At 44.4% G+C, this 17,690-nt stretch overlaps 1 protein-coding gene across 2 annotated transcripts in view; it reads left to right on the top strand.

The window, feature by feature from the left end:
• Positions 1-9,510: 9,510 nt before the first annotated feature.
• Positions 9,511-17,690, top strand: part of PPP4R1 (protein phosphatase 4 regulatory subunit 1) — a 60,705-nt gene continuing 52,525 nt past the window's right edge. For both annotated transcript variants that reach the window (XM_082853448.1, XM_082853447.1), the window contains exons 1-2: positions 9,511-9,581; positions 9,680-9,724. In XM_082853448.1, coding sequence (XP_082709574.1) covers positions 9,575-9,581; positions 9,680-9,724 — 52 coding nt within the window. In that variant the 5' untranslated portion in view covers positions 9,511-9,574. The remainder of the gene's footprint in view (positions 9,582-9,679; positions 9,725-17,690) is intronic.

Below are 17,690 nucleotides of genomic sequence, written 5' to 3'. Positions count from 1 at the left end.
GCTGGGGCCCTGGGCGCACACATGGTCACTGAGCTGCGCAGTCTCGGGGATGCCGGAAATGACGTAGGAGCGGCGGGGGCTCCCCCCACCCCCACTGCCTGGCTGAAATCCCGCAGAAGTTAAAAGCACGAAGGCTGGAGTCAAATGCCATTACCTCCCTAAAATACGCGTTATTTATTTCTAAACCGGCAGAAGGATGGACGTGAAAGCTGCGTGAGCACGGGGCGCCCAGTCCATCCGGAGAAGCGTTAAATTGGGGGTGGGCATCCTTTCCCTTTGCTGAGGCGCAGTGACAGCTAAAGATAGGGAGCCATCAGAGCTCACCTGGAGGTACCCACGCTGCCCCGTACAGCGGCGACGTGGATGCGCAGGTGCGCGGCGCGGACGGTGACCTGAGGGTTCTCTGTGCATCTCACCACGTGCAGCCGCGGTCTGCACTGTAAAGTGAAGACGCTTTACAGGTATTCACTCCTTCGACCCTCACAACAGACCGCGGGAAAGGCACTTGTATTTTACAATTTACACTTAGCAGACCTGGAAACCACATCGGAAGGGGGTGTGGCGACCGCTCCCCATCCACGGACCCAGGACGCGGAGCCCCTGCCTTTGGATGGAGGCGGGAGCACTTCCTTCTCTCTCCAGTTTCAGGCTCGGGGACTCTCACCCGAGGGGCTTGGGGAGCAGGGAGGGCCTGAGCATCCTAAGCGGGCGGCTGAGGACCCGAAGGGGAGGGAAGAAACCAAGGGTGCGCGCGGTGCCTCTAACCTGCCTGGGGAGCCCTGCTTCAAAAACAAAAGTAGTACTAAGTAATCAAATTAAGCCAGGTAAATACTTCCTTTTCCTCTTCTGGTTTCCCGTCCCTCGCCCCTCCCCCTCTTCCTCCTCCTTTTTCTTCTGCTTTTCCTTCTCCTCCCCGCCCCTCCCCCTCTCCTCCCCGCCCCTCCCCCTCCCCTTCCCGCCCCTCCCCCTCCCCTCCCCGCCCCTCCCCCTCCTCCCCGCCCCTCCCCCTCTCCTCCCCGCCCCTCCCCCCTCTCCTCCCCGCCCCTCCCCCTTCTCCTCCCCCTCTTCCTCCCTTCATGTCCCTCCCGCTCCTTCTCCTCCTACTTCTCTTCATTTATTTCTCCCTAAAGATGATATGGAGAAAAATTCAGAGTGTTTAAAGTTCTTAGGTGCTGGTGCTGGGTTAGATTTTGTCGCCCAAAGTTTTCAGGAAGAGGCAAATTCTTTTTTTTAAATACATTTTTAAAAATCGTGTGTGTGGGGAAAACATACAATATTAAATTTACCATCTTAACCATTTTAAAGTGTACAGTTCTGTAGTGTTCAGTGCATTCACATTATTTGCGTGCTTAGTAAACTTTTAAAAGTCAAAGCAAAACATGCATGCAGAAAAAAATGGCCCAAATCATAAGACATAGCATGAAAAATTATCACAGAGCGTTCACTCATAGGCAGCCTCCACTCAGGCTAAGAAATGGAATATTCCCAATACCCTCTCAAGTGCTGCTCAGACCCTCTTCCCGTCATTAGCCGTGCCCCCAAAGGCAGCCTTTAAACTGACTTCTAACACCAAAGGTTAGTTTTGCCCATTTAAAATTTTTGAATAGGTGGGATCGCACAGAATGTATTCTGCAGCATCTGGCTTCTTTCAATTAGCAGTACGTCTGTGAGAGGCATTCATTTTATAGCGTGTGGCCGTGGTTCATTCATCTCCGTTGCTATATGGCATTCCATAACACGAATATAGCAGAGTTTTATTTACCCATTCTAATGTTGATGGGCACTTGGATTTTTTCTAGTTTGTGGGCTTGTTACAAATAGCAGTGGTACGTACATGTCCCTTGGAATGGAATTGCTGGATCATAGGTTCTGCATGTGTTTGACTTTAGTAAATATTGCCAAATATTTTCTAAAGTGGTTGTACCAATTTCCATTCCCAAGAGCATTGGATAAAAGTCGTGCTGCTGTATGTGGAAGGAAGAATAATGCCCACACCCCTCTCCCTGCCCAAAATGATGTCCATGTCCTTGTTCCTAGAACCTGTGAATATGTTACCTTATGTGGCAAAAGGACTTTGCAGCTGTGATTAAGTTACGGATCTTGATGGAGAGAGATCATGCTGGATGACACAGGTGGGCCCGTGTCATCACAGGTTCTTAAATGTGGAACAGAAAGGAAGCGGGTCAGAGGCAAATGTGACCGTGGAAGGGTGGACACAGAGATGCAATTTTTCCGGCCTTGAAAATGAAAGGAGGCCAAGAGCCCAGGACCATGAGGGTCTCTAGAAGCAAAAAAGGCAAAGAAATGGATTCTCTTCCAGACCCTCCAGAAAGTAGTGCAGTTTCTGACACCTCCATAAGCCCAGTGAAACTGTGTCAGGCTTCTGACCCACTGAACTCTGAGATAATAAATTCGAGTTGCCTGAAGCCACTAAATTTTTAGTAATTTGTTACAGCGTCAATAGGAATATAAGACTCCACATCCTCAACAGTACTTGGTATTACCTTTTAAGTTATTTTTATTCTGATGGGTGTTTTATGGTATCTCATTGTTTTAACTTACATTTCCCTGATGAGAAGTGAGATTGAGCACCTTTTCATGTGTTTACTTGCCATGTGGATATACTCTTTTATGAGCTGCTTGTTTGCATATATTGCCTGGGTTCCTATTGGATTGTCTGTCCTTTTCTTAATGACCTGTAGTTTTGTGACTATTCTGAAGATACACTCTTTTCAGTTATGTGTGTTGCAGTTATCTGCCACTTGATAGCTTGTGCTCTCTTAATAGTGTCTTTGGGTAACAGAACTTCTAATATGGTCCAATTTATCTTTTTCCTGCATGGTCAATGTTACTGTGTTTGAAATAATTCCCTATCCCAAGGCCAGGAAGATATTCTCCTGTGTTATCTTTTGAACCTTTTTATTTTAATTGGAGTATAGTTGATTTACAATGTTGTGTTAGTTTCAGGTGTACAGCAAAGTGATTCAGTTATACATATACACATATCTATTCTTTTTCAGATTCTTTTCCCATTTAGGTTATTACAGAATATTGAGTAGAGTTCCCTGTGTTATATAGTTTGTCCTTGTTTATTATCTATTTTATATATATGTGTATATGTTAATCCCAACCTCCTAATTTATCCCTCCCCACCCCCAGCCTTTCCTCTCTTTTGAAGCTTTATTGCTTTACATTTCATATTTGTGTCTCAGCTCCTCTGGAATTGATTTTTGTATATGGAGTGAGGTAGGCATCGAGTTTCATTTTTTGTCCTCATCTGACACCCCAGTTGACCCAGCTCCCAGCTCTGCTGCACTGCTTTTGTCTGTCTCTTGCTACTCTGTGTTGCCACTGTTATCATAAATCAGGCATCCACATGTGTGTGGGTCTGCTTCTGGACTCTTCATTTTGTTTTATCAGTCTGTTTGTTTATGTTCACTCCAATACCACACTCTCTTAAGTATTGTAGTTTTGATGTAAGCATGGATATCCAATAGAGGAAGTTCTTCCCATATTGTTGTTCTTCAAAATTAGTAATAGCATTTCTAATTTTTTTTTTTTTAGAATGGCCCTTTGTATTTTTTTTTTTGCCTTGGCCCTTTGCATTTTTGCCTTGGCCCTTTGCATTTCCACACAGACATTTAGAATCAGATTGTCACTATCCACATACAACAAAAAATTGCTCAAATTTTGATTGGGAATGAATTGAATCTGTGAACCAATTTGGAAGACAATTGACATCTTTACAAAATTGAATTTTCTAATCTGTGGCCTTGCTGTAGCCTTATATATATATTTTTAAGAATTTAATAGATTAATTTATCTCAATAATTTCTCTAGTTTTCTATATAATGGTCCTGCCTATCTTTCTCTAGATTTGTTTGTAGAATTTGACTTTTTTTAAATCGAAGTATAGTTGATTTACAATGTTGTATTAGTTTCAGGTGTACAGAAAAGTGATTCAGTTATACATATATTCTTTTTCAGATTCTTTTCCATTTTAGATTATTATAAGATTTTGAATATAGTTCCCTGTGCTACACAGTAGGTCCTGTTGATTATCTGTTTTACTTATAATAGTGTGTCTATGTTAATCCCAAACTCCTAATTTTATCCTTCCCCCCCATTTAGGATTTGACTTTTTTTTTTTTTAATTAATTAATTTATTTATTTTTGACTGTGTTGGGTCTTCGTTTCTGTGCGAGGGCTTTCTCTAGCTGCGGCAAGCGGGGGCCACTCTTCATTGCGGTGTGCGGGCCTCTCACTATCGAGGCCTCTCGTTGCGGAGCACAGGCGCCAGATGTGCAGGCTCAGTAGTTGTGGCTCACGGGCCTAGTTGCTCCGCGGCATGTGGGATCTTCCCAGACCAGGGCTCAAACCCGTGTCCCCTGCATTAGCAGGCAGATCCTCAACCACTGCACCACCAGGGAAGCCCAGGATTTGACTTTTTTAAATGCTATTGCAAAGGGCATCAAATTTTAAATTTTTGTGTATAACTATTGGGTGCTGACTTATAATTATAGAATTGACCTTGTGTGCAGTGACTTTGCTAAATTTACTTCTTAATTTTAAGTTTATTTTCAAATTCTTGTATTTTCAACATATACAATCATATCATTTGTGAATAAAGACAGCTTTACTTTGGAAGAGCCACATTTGATGTAGGGGATATGGAAAAACTGGGTCTCTCATGCATTACTGACAGGAATATGAAGTGGTGTGGCTGCTTTGGACGATAGTTGGCAATTCCTCAAAATATTAAAGTTACCATATGATCCAGCAATTCCAATCTAGGTATATACCCAAGAGAATTGAAAGCATACATTTACATAAAAACTTGCATGTGAATGTTTATAGTTGCATTATTCATAATAACTAAAAAGTGGAAACAACCCAAATATCCATCAACTGATGAGTAGATAAATAACATGGTGTATATGTATACAAAGAAATATTATTCATCAATAAAAAGGAATGACATACTGATCCATGCTACGATATAGGTGAAATTTGAAACTATGATGCTAAGTGAAAGAAGCCAGTCCACATGCTGTATCAATCTGTTTATATAGAAGGTCCAGAGCAGGCAAATCGGTACAGACAGGAAACAGATTAGTGGTAGCCAGGGGCTAGTGGTGTGTGGGGGTGGTAGTGGTGGGTGACTGCTAATGGGCTCAATGAGAGAGCCCGCGTGTCGCAAACTGCAGAGCCCACACGCCCTGGAGCCCGCGTGACACAACTAAAGAGAAAACCCGCACGCCACAACTAGAGAGAAGCCTGCACACAACGAAGAGCCTACACTGCAAAGAAAGATCCCGCATGCCGCAACTAAGACCCCGTGTGCTGCAACTAAGACCCGATGCAGCCAAAAAAAAATAAAGAAAATAAAAATTAAATAATAAAAGAAAGAAGGGCCTGATGTGTTAATGGAAGTAAAAAAAAAAAGATGATACCAAGACCGTACATGTGAAAGGACAGAGGCTTTCCTGATGCCAGAGAAATTGGCTGAGAGACAATTTTGATGGAAAAGTCATGAGCATAATGATATACAAATCCTATTAGCATCATTTAGAATCAGGATTCCAGCGTTTGAATTCCAGCCCCCCTATTTGCCATCTGACTTTTGTCAAAATTTTAACCTCTTTGAGCTTTGGTTTCCTTTATTTGAAAAACGTAAATATCAATACCTACTTCACAGAGCTGTTTGCATTAAATCTGAAAGTACACGAAAGCACCTAACATAATGCCTAGTACATACATCTCAAAAATATTGCAAAATGTACAATATTACCATTGGGGGAAGCCAGCTGAAAGGTACACAGGACCTCCCAGTACATTTTTTGCAATTTCCTGTGAATCTGTAATTATTTCAAAATAAAAAGTTAAAAAATGGAGTAGTTATCTTTTGTATGAATTGTGTTGTGTCACGGTGCCTATATATGTGTATATTTTATAAATATATATATATATTTAATTTATTTTTTAAAACCAAATGAAGGAATCAAGGACCAGGAACAGAAGGATTTTGTTACAAGGAGTTAGTTACACAGAAGTGAAATTGGAGTAGAAACTTTTGTTCTGAATCATAGAACCAGAGGGCAGAGGTAGTATGAAAAGACTTTAGAATCAAGGCATAGTTTAATCACTGAGCTTATCTGGGTTTGAGTATGTGGTTTGCTTATGGTTTTTTCCTGGTTCAACTTGACCCATCCATTCAGATTCAGAATAATAAACGTTTCCTCAAGCACGTACTCTGCCAGACATCGGGGCAGGCTCTTCCACCTTGCTTTGAACATGATTGCCACTGAGGCTTTGTGCCTTTGGAGAGAAAGGCATAAAGGAAACCAACACTGCCATTTTAATTCAGTAATGCTATTTTCACATCTTAGTTTTCCTAATAAATTTAAAATGCGTGGAACAAATTGGATGGGTGCCGTACCTCAGCTGGAATAACCGCAAGATTCCTCAATGCAGAATCCTTTTGGTTCTGCTAATCTGGAGCGCTGTGAAAAGCACTGGAGTCCTTAACATGGTGGATAAGAAACAGAGGGTTTACTTTCCTTTATACTCTGTTTACAGTGGTGGTTCTAGGTTGCACTGTTTTGCTCAGAACAAGCCTATGCTAAGAAACTGGCAGTCTGGCTGATCACCGACAGAGTTGAAGTTCTGTTGCATCTATGGGCAGCCTTCAACTCCTGTAAATGGAGAACGGAGAGCCTGAGTAGAGAGAACTCTGGACAGGGTTCAGTTCTGTAGCTATTTTCTCCCTCTAGTCTTTATTCTTTTCCTAAGGTGGTGTGAGAAAATGTATCTTTAGCCAATGTGAATAAAAAGAGATCCAATGTCTTTGAAAAAGAAGGCCAAACTATGAAAGCTCTAGTAAAAGTTAAGATTTCACAATTTGGAATGTCATCTTGACATGGAGCTTTAAAGGAGGCTTAAAAGAAGCATAGAAAGGGAAGATTAAAATTTCAAATATTTACCTTCATACAATTTACGAAAACATGTATAGGAGGCTTTGGGTAAGAGATTGGCAATTAATAAAAAAAAAAGTATTCTTTTTACTGGGGAGTGGCTGTTTGTGGGGGACATCAACCTGGCTAAAAAAAAAAAAAAACCCAGAGATGAATGAAAATAAAGGTTAAAAATTTCTTTAAAAAACATTTTTATTGTATGTCTCCATTTTCAGATTCATTCATTTTTTATTATTCAAAACAATAACTAAAAGATCTGCCTTTTATATACTTTTAGCTTTAGGATCATCCTAAAGAAAAAGTAAACAGTTCAATTACCAATACAAAAATTAATAAATGACACAGCAGCAAGCAATGTCAGGTGGGTTTTTTGTTTATTAGCAGTTTTTTCCCCATGATACTTATTATGTTTGTGTTTCAAGAGTCAAATTTATCAATGTCCAAGGCTCCGTGGCTACTCATAAAAGTTTTCACTATCATTTGGAAGAGGACTTATTCTGAAAAATCCAGGCCTTAATAGCCATAGTTGGATAATACTTTTTAAAAGTGACTTGTGACATTCCTTCTATTTTGCAGATTTCAGGGGCAGAGCAGACTCTGGGTTGTGCTCTGACCACTAGACACACAGCTTCCAGCATCCACAGGCGTGACACTGTAAGTACAGTTGGGGTAAGGGCATAGGATAATAATGGCTGTTCTTTAAATACCATTTTCTATGAGGAGGAAACAGTGCCTTTTATAGAGTGAATACTGGTGTAAAAAAATTTTTATTGTATGTTTGAGAAAGGACTAGAGAGTGGGAGAAAACATCAAATGTAAAAAACATGCTTGTGCCAAACCGTGAATAAGAACATCCTCACTGAAATGTCTAAAAACCGAGCTGCCTCAAGGGACCTGCTGTAACATGGGATGCAGGTAAGACGATAACCAAATGCACAGCTCCTGAACAATATGGACAAAACTACCCAGCCCCTCCTCCTTGGCTGCCTTCCCAGAGAACGTGAGATAAAACTCACTGTGCAGCCTCGCTACCCAAGGCAGAGTTAGTTGATCTGTATCCCAGGCTAGCATTTGGTGCATAACCTCTGTTTTATCACCATCACTGAGAATTGTTAAGTCTGACTTTACTGGGTAGATGGTCCAGATCATTCTCTTCACCTTTGTGTGTCCAGGGGCTGAAGCCTAGTTGGTGCTCTGTCGATTTTGTGTTGCTGCAGGGAGACCACCAGTTAGTGTAAAGAGCCAGATTCTCTGCTCCTCCTACCCAGAATTGCTAAAATGGTGGGTGTCAACAAGGCAAAATTCTCACGGATTGAGTCAATTGATAGTTTGTGAATTTATAACTCCTTGTCATTTTGAGAGTATCAGCTGAATTCACATAAGGGTGTGCAACTAGATTGTGCCCGTTTGGCTTTTAGTTTTAATTATTCTATGTTTGAGAAAATTAGACACACACCTAGAGTTAGAGATGCTATTCCAGTTTTGATTACTCTCAGAAACCTAATACATACTACGCAATATGCGTTCCATCCTGTAACATCTGAGAGGGAAGTTTTTGGAATAGCTACGTGGGACCCATTTTATTACCCAGAATTATGAATTTCAGAGGCTCTGGTGTAATATAGTGTCCTTGATTAAGACCACCGTGCAGACTATTCAGAATTTCGTCTCCTCCCCCAGAGCCCAACGTGGCATCACTTACACAAGTCCCTGTGTTGTCTCCCTTGAGGGCATCACCATCTTGGAGGCTTTGGGGAGACGGGGAGGTGGGCTGCACTCCTGGACACAGGACAGTGGGAAGTGGGTCAGAAATCCTGGGTTGGGCCCCCACTCTGCACTGGGAGCTTGCGTTCATCACTTAACACGTGTGGAATAATAGTGTCTGTGTTACACATTTCAGCTGAGCACCTCAAGGGCTACCAAAATTATTTAAAGACAAAAAGATAATGCTAGGCGCCGTTCCTCCAGCACCTGCGGGATGCCCAGTACACGGTGCTCGGTTCCGGCCATTCTTCATTAATCCCGACAATCCCGGGGGCGAGAGTCGCCCGTCCTCCTACACCCGGGTCGCACGCCCACCGCGCGGGCGGCGCAGCGGACCTGAGCCCGGCGCCGGGACGCGGGGGACCAGCGGGGAAGCCCCGCCGTCCCCGCGGCTTTGTTCGCGGCGCCCGGCGGCCGGCGCGGAGGCGGTGCTTCCCGCCCAGAGGTGGTCCCGCGGCCCCCGGTGCGCGCGGCCCGTTGGGCGGCACCGGTGACCCAACAAAGCGCGCGGGAGGCCCCGCCCGCCCCGCCCGCCACACGGCGCGGGGCTCCGGCGACGGCAGCAGCCGCGCCACCACACTCCGCGCACCACTGGGCCGGGCTGAGCCGAGAGCGCGCCGGCGGGCGGAGCGAGCGAGGCGGGAGGCGGAGCGGCGCGCAGGCGGGCGGGGCGGGCCGGGTCCGCCCGGCGTCCGGAGCCACCCCCGGCCCGCCGCCCTCGGCCCGCCCTGCGCGTCCCCGCGGCGCCGCCCCCCGCGCGCGTCCACCGGCCGCCGCGCGCACCGCCCCTGGAGCCTCGGGTCCCCGGGCGACGGCGGAGGAGGGGGCGCCGCAAGATGGCGGGTACGGGCCCCGCGGCGGGCGGCGGGCGGCAGGCGGGGGCGCGGGGCGGCGGGAGGCGGGCGGCGGGCTCACGGCCTTTCTTGTCTCCCTCGGCGCAGACCTGACGCTGCTGCAGGAGGACCTGCCGGAGGACGCGGACGGATGTGAGTGAGCGGCCGGGCCCGGGCCGGGCGGGAGGAAGGGCGGCGGGCGCCCAAGGCCTCGGCGCGGGCTCGGGGGCGGCCGGCGGCCGTTCGGGCGGAGCCCCGGCGGCGGAAGCGGGAGCGCGGCCGTTGGTTCCCGGCGCCTCGGCGGGGACGGGGGCCGCGGGCGGGTCGGGGCGCCGCCCGCCGCACGGAGCCTTCCCGAGGCCGCCCCAGCGCCGCGCCGTCCCGGGGTCCGGGATCCGGGGTCCGTGGCCGCGGAGGCAGAAGGGGCGGCCTGGGCGGGATGGTCCGGCTTCACCGACTGTCTTTCTTCGGCGCAAATGTTGGCGACTCAGCCGGGCCTTCCTGCATCTTCGCATCTCGGCTTTCCCGGCGACAGTGAAGTTTTCAGGGCTTGGTCTTTTGATTCAAGGAAAGCAGAAAGTTTGACATTGTTCCTGGAGGAGTGTCAGAAAGGAAGTGTCTCTCTCGTATGTGCTCTTCCGAGGTCGGAAGATAATTTGGAAATTGCCTTCGAGTTGAAGTGGTGACCCGGGAGGGACGTGTGTGGGGCTTAGGGGAGAGCCCGCCCGGTGCTGAGACTCACTGACCCTAATATCATCCAAGTCGGGAATTCCGAGGTAGCTGCGCTTTGAAATTGCTCTTGTAAATGCCGTGGAGTTAATCCTTAGCATGTCTAATGTGGTTTCTCGTGCCCACAGTAAGCTTAATTTTTAAATTACTGGGTGTTTTGAGTGAAGTGAGGGGAATTTACTCTTTAGGAGTCTCTAAAAAGAAGTATTTCGAAAATGAATTAACCATATGTAAAGTTATCTTCTGCGAAGTCTGGGTTTATGTTTTTTCAGTAAAACTCTCTCTTAAGGCAGCAGTGCACATGTAGTGAAGGACAGCACTTACATTTCCTTAACGTTGTACCGTAGGACTCTGGGCTGTCTACGAGTAAGTTTGAAATGTTAGTTAAGGCAGCGCTTGATTTTCTGCAAAGTTAGAATGGGAGAGGTTTGGAGAGGTGACTGTCTCCAGACGGGGGCTTCTCAGGCTTGTATTTAGGTTCAAGGCTTTGCAGATAGAAGACGCTTTCCTTCAGCAGGTGTCGCGGACCGTCATTCATTTATTGTCACTTAGGTGCCATTGCACACTTAAAGCTTAAAGGATGACCTGTACTTTGGCCCTTCACCCTTAAGGGGCACAGTCTAGAAGGGGCAGCCTACCTGTGCAGAACTCAACAGTGATTTCTCAGGACCCTCCAGACTTCTGCTTGGTACTGAGGATAGAGCAGTGTGAAGGATGGTCACAATCCGTGCCCTCTAGTGGTTTACAAGCAGTTTTAATGTAAGTGTGACAATGAAGGTGTCAGAAGCATCCTAGCACAGTTGTTAATAGACAAGACTCAGGAGCTAAACTGCTTTGTTGCGTTCTTGGCGTTGTCACTTTGGATGGACTCCTACAGCTCAATTGAACTTTTCTGTGTCTAAGTGTTGTCATTTGTAAACAGCTGTAATTAATATTACCTGCCTTATAGAGTTGTTTAGAGCCTTACATAAGTTAATGCATGTAAAGCACTTAGAATAGTAGCAGGGAAATAGTGACTATTATGTGTTGTTATTATGAGTAAAGAGTGAGGGAAGCTGGAAGGAAAGTTCAGGGAAGGAAATACTGATGTCGACCATTACACCACAGAATTTGCATATTTACAGTTGCTGCTAATGCTTGCAGTTAACTTTTTTTAAGGTCCAGTTCATTCCCAGTGTGGGTTTTTTTTTTTATTGAAGTATAGTTGATTTACAGTATTGCCCAGTGTGTTTTAATTTAGGATAAAATGTTCGACCTTTGAAGGCACAGTTTATTTGCATATTTATAATTTGGTTGAAGTCATTGTTAGAATAATTGCTTATTTTCTTAGTTGCTATAGTTTCTACAGGTGATAACCTTTACCCAGAATATTCAGGAACAAGGGATCTTGGAACATATGGCCAGCTGAAGGACCAGTCGGCATCTGTTTTGAAGGGAGAAAGGGTGAGAGGGGAACCTGGTGGTGGGACCTTGGTCCAGGGCGAGATGGACGGGCAGGGAATGGAGAGGCTCTGCACATCCTGGAGAAGGGAGAGGACCAGAGACGTTAGAGAGGGGCTTGGGCTGCCCGCACAACTGGGCTGTGTCTCCTGAGCCCAGTCTTCTGTCTTGGGCAGCGCTGGTGGAGGCCGCCTCCAGACCTGCCCCTTCAGCCAGGCCAGGGCTGAGTCAGCCTTTGAGAGGGGAAGACATTGTTCTTTGCTTCAGCTCTATAGTCTTGGTCACCTTTCCTAAATGCAGAACCTAGACTAAGAAGGAAGAGAGAGTAAATACTATTCTACAAGTGATGAGAAGCTGGGGCGCCGGGGGGAGGCCCTGGGTGGGGTCCAGATCTTGAAAGGGGGGGCATTGCCAGACCCAGAGATGAGGCTCTCAGGCCGTTCATTTGATTTGTTTCGTTTTAAGCCCCCAAGTCTCTGTGTAGAATCAGTAGAAAAGTGGGTAGAACTGGAAAAGGGTTGGTCAGAGATGGACTTGACTGGTAACCCTTGGAGAAAAAGAAACAAAATCCTAATGTGTGAAAAATGGCGCCTTGTATGTACATCTCAAAAGGTCATAAAGATAAGTAAATATCATCGTCGTAAGGTACTATTAAAATTAAGTTTAGAAAAAAAATTAAGTTTAGGAGAATAATGCATTGAAAAACTAAGTTTGTTTTTGGTTAAAAGGGATACTTCCAATACTGTCCAGTGAAACACACTTTGAATTTCAGAGTGAAAGCAGAGCAACTTCCGAGTTGGGTGAACCCTTCCTGTGCCTGGAATGATGGGAGTCAGTGCAGAATTCTGGATAGACTTTCAGAGAAAGAGTTTTAAATTTCTACTGTCGGTTCTTCACAGATGCAATTTTGATGTACATTGAAGTTGCTAGATTTCTAGGATAGGTGAGATGGGACTTAAGATACAGTAGAATTTGGCGAGTTAACGTTTGTAAAAATAATTTCACAGGAGTTAGATTAAAATTTAAATTGCTGTCAGTAATATGTTGAAGAAGATTATTTTAAAAGAAAGATGATGTAACGCTTAGTGGTTTGCAGTAGCTTTTGTATGCGGGTGGTTCTTCCCAGTAGCCATGGGACGTGTAGGCTCTGGTGTGCTGATACTAATAAATAAGTCAGCTGATATGCAGAGGGACTAAATCATTCTCCCAGGGGACAAAATTCCTAAGCACCAACCAGAATTTTAAGCCAGGCCTCCTGATTCTAAATATTGTATTTTAAACACTGTTTTTTCTTAGATTGCCCAATTTACACCATCGAGCTGCCCCAGCTTGCGTAGGCGATTTGTTTGAACCTGTGCTTAGAATAAATACCCTTGAAGATGAATCTAGCATGCTGCCTGAGGTTTAATTTAACCTAGAGGGAGGGGATTCAAATGAGGCTCAGGTGTGAGTCTTTGTTAACCTCTCTCAGCTGTGACTAGCATACTGTGGAAGGGCTTTTGGAGCTGTGTTCTGGAATATGACACAGCACAGAATTTTTCCTGTTAAAGTTTTGGAGTCCTTCTACATGATACTGTTTTTCAAGTTTGAAACAGTGAATTAACGATGGATCCAGAACTAATTGGGTGTAACTACCTAGACTAAACTCCATCCAGAGCCTCTGGGCCCTCGACTGTTTCTGAAAACCGGGTTTGATAAGCTTCTTAGAGTCTCGCCACCTGGGGAAGCGAGGCGTGAAAGGTTGGGGGCTGTGTCTTGTGGTGGCCGGGGAGTCGGTCGAAAACCTGAGGAAGGTGCCCTTGAAAATCATAATATTTAGAAGTGTTGTTAAAGAGGGATTTGGGAGAGCAAGTCATGAGACTTGTAGCATGTTTTGATTGCTACCAGCAAGACTGCACAGGAGAAGTCTTTGTTTAGAGATAATATGGTTGGTGTCTTAGAAAAGGTGCTTAAAAATGGTTGTAGTGGTACCCATATGCATATAGAATCAGTTAATGATGCCTTGGGTCATAATTCCCCATACAGAATTTCTAAAAAAAAGAAAAAAATGGGAGAGTACTCTTTGTTCTCTGTAACCGTGCGTGTCAGCCGCTTGGGCTTGTAGCTGCAGGACCGGGGCGTGGGGGACCCAACACCTAAATGCATAGGTTTTTATTCTTCTACCTGTGAGAGAGAACAAGCCCTTGCCGGGTGGAGTTCTTAGTCTGCCACGTGTTGATCACTGGTTTATATATTTCTGGTCCTTTGGCCTCATTTCCTCCTCTCATCAAAACAAAGATTTTATATTTGTTTATTAAACTACTGTTACTTCACCCCTGTGTTTGCCTTATGTTTTGGAATTTTTTATTTTTCTGTCTTGATGACAAAGAATTTTTGCCATCAGCTACATGAGAGGGTGGGCAGTTTCTGCACTTGAATTGGGGTGTTGTTTTGCTTTTAACTTGGATCTGAAAGTAAACCTGATTTAATGTTTTGGGAAGAAGAGCGGGTGACACAACTTTGGTGAAGGTGGTGAAGAGGCCAGTGCTCCCTAGAACTTGTAGGAGGGGACTTTTGCACAGTCTCCCAGCTTGCAGGTCCCCCGAGGGCCACCTCCCCACGCCCGTCCCCAACTCTCTCCTTACAAGTCAGTCTTCTTAGCTCCCTTTCTCCCCAGACCTAGGAGCAGACTCCTTTTCTGGCCTAATTGGTACCAGTTTGGTTAGTATTTGAGCATTGATCGTGCTGCGCTTCTGGAATATGTCCCGGTATAGTTCAGTGAAGGGGGAAGAGCGCTGGGCTTCATAAACTTAGAGCCAGGTTCAGGCCATTTATTCACTGTATCATCTTGAGTAAGTTTACATCACTTCTCTCAGGTGTTCTGCCTTTAAGATGTTGCTAGGCTTTTGGACTGCTTTCAGTTCTTGGCCGTCACGGCTCTCTCAGGTGCAAGTCTCTGTGTGGATGTAACATTCCCTTCTCTCGGGTAGATAACCTGCCAGACTGTTTTCCAAAGTGGCTGTACGGCTTCCCGCCCCGACCAGCGTGTGTGAGTCCAAGGTGCCCCTCACCCTTGCCAGGCACTTTAGTCTCTTAAGTGTGTTTTTCTTTGCAGTTTGAATTTGCATTTCTTTAAATCTGATAATGCTCATCTTTTTATGTGCTCATTTAGCATCTGTATATCTTCTTTGGTGAAGTGTCTAAATCTTTTTTTATTGGGTTGTTTTCCGAATTCAGGTCCTTTCTCAGATATGCGGTTTGCAAATATTATTTTCCATCCCTTGACTTTCTTTTCATTGTCCTAACAGTGTATTTTGAAGCGTGGAAGTTTGAATTTCGCTGTTCAATTTATTATTTTTTCACAGATGCCCTTTATCAGGTTGAGAAAAGTCCCCTGAGTTTCCTGAGACCTTTTTTGAAATTAGGAATGAATGTTGGATTTTGTCAAATGCTTTTCTGCATTCATGATATTTTTCTTTTTTGGTTTTTTAATATTATGCACTACATTGATTTTTTTAAGGTAAATACTGTTCACTGTTTTTTTTTTTGCAGTACGCGGGCCTCTCACTGTTGTGGTCTCTCCCGTTGCAGCGCGCAGGCTCAGCGGCCATGACTCACGGGCCCAGCCACTTCGCAGCATGTGGGATCTTCCTGGACCGGGGCACGAACCCGTGTCCCCTGCATCAGCAGGCGGACTCTCAACCACTGCGCCACCAGGGAAGCCCTGTTCACTTTTTAAATGGGAAATTTCGAAAATACACAAAAGCAAATGAGCCATCCTATACCCACCTTTTACTTACTCTCCTTTAACATCTGAACTTTTGTGGGTGGGGGTTGGGAGGAGGCAGCTAGAGTACTTTAAAGACATCCCAGTGTCATTTATTTTAACTCTAAATATCTCACAAGGCATATACCTGCAATGTGATGTTGTAATCCGCGAACAGAAGAACATCTGAGATTATGGTGAGGTATGGTAGTTTATGAAAGTTTAAATGATTAAATTCTTGAGACATTTTCCTTGCTGGCTCTGCTGTAACAAAGCCCACCTGTATAATCACTAAATTCACTTTCATCTTAATATTGATCATCAGATTAAAAGAAGCAACATATTGCTTGTTTTTTATCTTGCTAATAAGCACGTTTCACCATTTCGGGTCAGCCTTAATGGTAACAAAAGAATATTGGTAAACAAAAGTTGAATTTTATATTTTAAATTGGTTTGCTGTATCATCCAGAGAATCACATAAACTTAAAAATTTGAATTGTGCTATGCCTGTCGTGAGCCAATGATTCCAGAATTACAGAAATCAAGAGCTAGAGGACAGACTATATATTCATCCTTCTCATTTTAAGCATGAGAAAGTTTGGGCCCAAGGTCTTGCACACACGGCTTGGTGGCAGAGGGTAGAATACTATTCAGACCTTGTAGGTTTTAAAGTTTTTTCCTCAGATATCCTCTCACATAGTTCTTTAACTTGCTGCAGAAGGGAAGTGGGAGAAATTTCTGGATTTTGTTCATTTTTAAAATTACCACGTGTTGGGCTTCCCTGGTGGCACAGTGGTTGAGAGTTTGCCTGCCGATGCAGCGGACACGGGTTCGTGCCCCAGCCCGGGAAGATCCCACATACCGCGGAGCAGCTGGGCCCGCTGAGCCTGCGCGTCCGGAGCCTGTGCTCCGCAACGGGAGAGGCCGCTGCAGTGAGAGGCCCGCATACCGCAAAAAAAAAAAAAAAAAATTACCACGTGTTGTCATACTGTGTGTTGCGTGTTGTGCTATAATCTTGCTGACACTATTCCCCGATGAGGTGTGTAGCCCCACAAATTTATAGAAGTGGCACCTGATGAGGCTTATCTGAACAGTTGAGTAATTTCCTCAGTCACCTACGTTGCAAGTGTTGGGTTACATCTAGACCTGGCTGACACAGTCTTTATTACTTTATTACTCTTTATTACTGTACTCTTCCTGCCTTCCAGTTTTGACCTCCCTTAATTTGTCCCTTATTTAGTTATCTAACCTCCTAGAGGTTCTGGGCGATGTGACGGTCATAGCATGTTCCAAGTATTTGGTGGGTAAAATCATTTTTGTCCAGGTAGTGCCTGCCATGGGAATGTTGGAAGCACAATATACCCTTTTTCTTTGTGTTTTAAAACACTCGTACATAAGGGAGCCAGTCATTGGAGCAAAAGTGGGCAAGAACATCGGCGTGATCTGACATGTCTGATCCTGGCACTACCTGATTACTGAAGTGGTCAGTCCAAAATCTTATTGCTGAATTTATATTTAAATTTATGTACTGCTTTGAAGTTGTATTCAAAGTCAGATTTGATAGAAATTATTTTCACATTTAAATCTATCAAATTAGTTTTTGGTAGAAAACAAACCTCAAGACTGTAGATAAATTCAAGTACCTCATTTATGGGGACTGGTGATTATTTGGACCTGGATTAGCTCAAGTTTTATGTTTGGATTACGTACAGAAAAAAGGATTCCTAACCAAAGCAATTGGGTTAATAGGACTGCAAGGAAAATGTTTGCACACTGGAGAAACAAACACCACATCTATAATGTATGGGAGTCCACACCTGCAAACGCTCTGATGTGCTGCATCTCTGACCAGTAGAATGCTGTATAGAAAACGTGATCTTGGTACCTAATTTGAAAGTAGATAAACACGCCCCTTCCTCTTTTATGTGCATATGTACTTTAGGGAAATGGTTTTTGAAATATTCATAGAGTAAACTTTAGCACATTATTCCTGCTTAAATTCAGTTGTGAAATTAAATATGCTCTAGGACAAATTTATACTTATTTACTAGTAAAAATCATTTCTAAGAATTTAGTAAACTTTTAATATATTTGAAGAAAGGATTTCTGATAAGCATATTGTCACACATTGAAACTTGACATACCTGTTGCTTGAGGATATATATCTGGAACATTTTTATACTTTACCCATAGCAGAGAGCCCAG

The sequence above is a fragment of the Leucopleurus acutus genome, assembly GCF_964270905.1.
Source record: "Leucopleurus acutus genome assembly, chromosome: 13".
Lineage (NCBI taxonomy): Eukaryota > Metazoa > Chordata > Mammalia > Artiodactyla > Delphinidae > Leucopleurus > Leucopleurus acutus.
The sequence above is the reverse complement of the archived record's forward strand: the minus strand, read 5'-3'. Positions and strand labels throughout refer to the sequence as shown.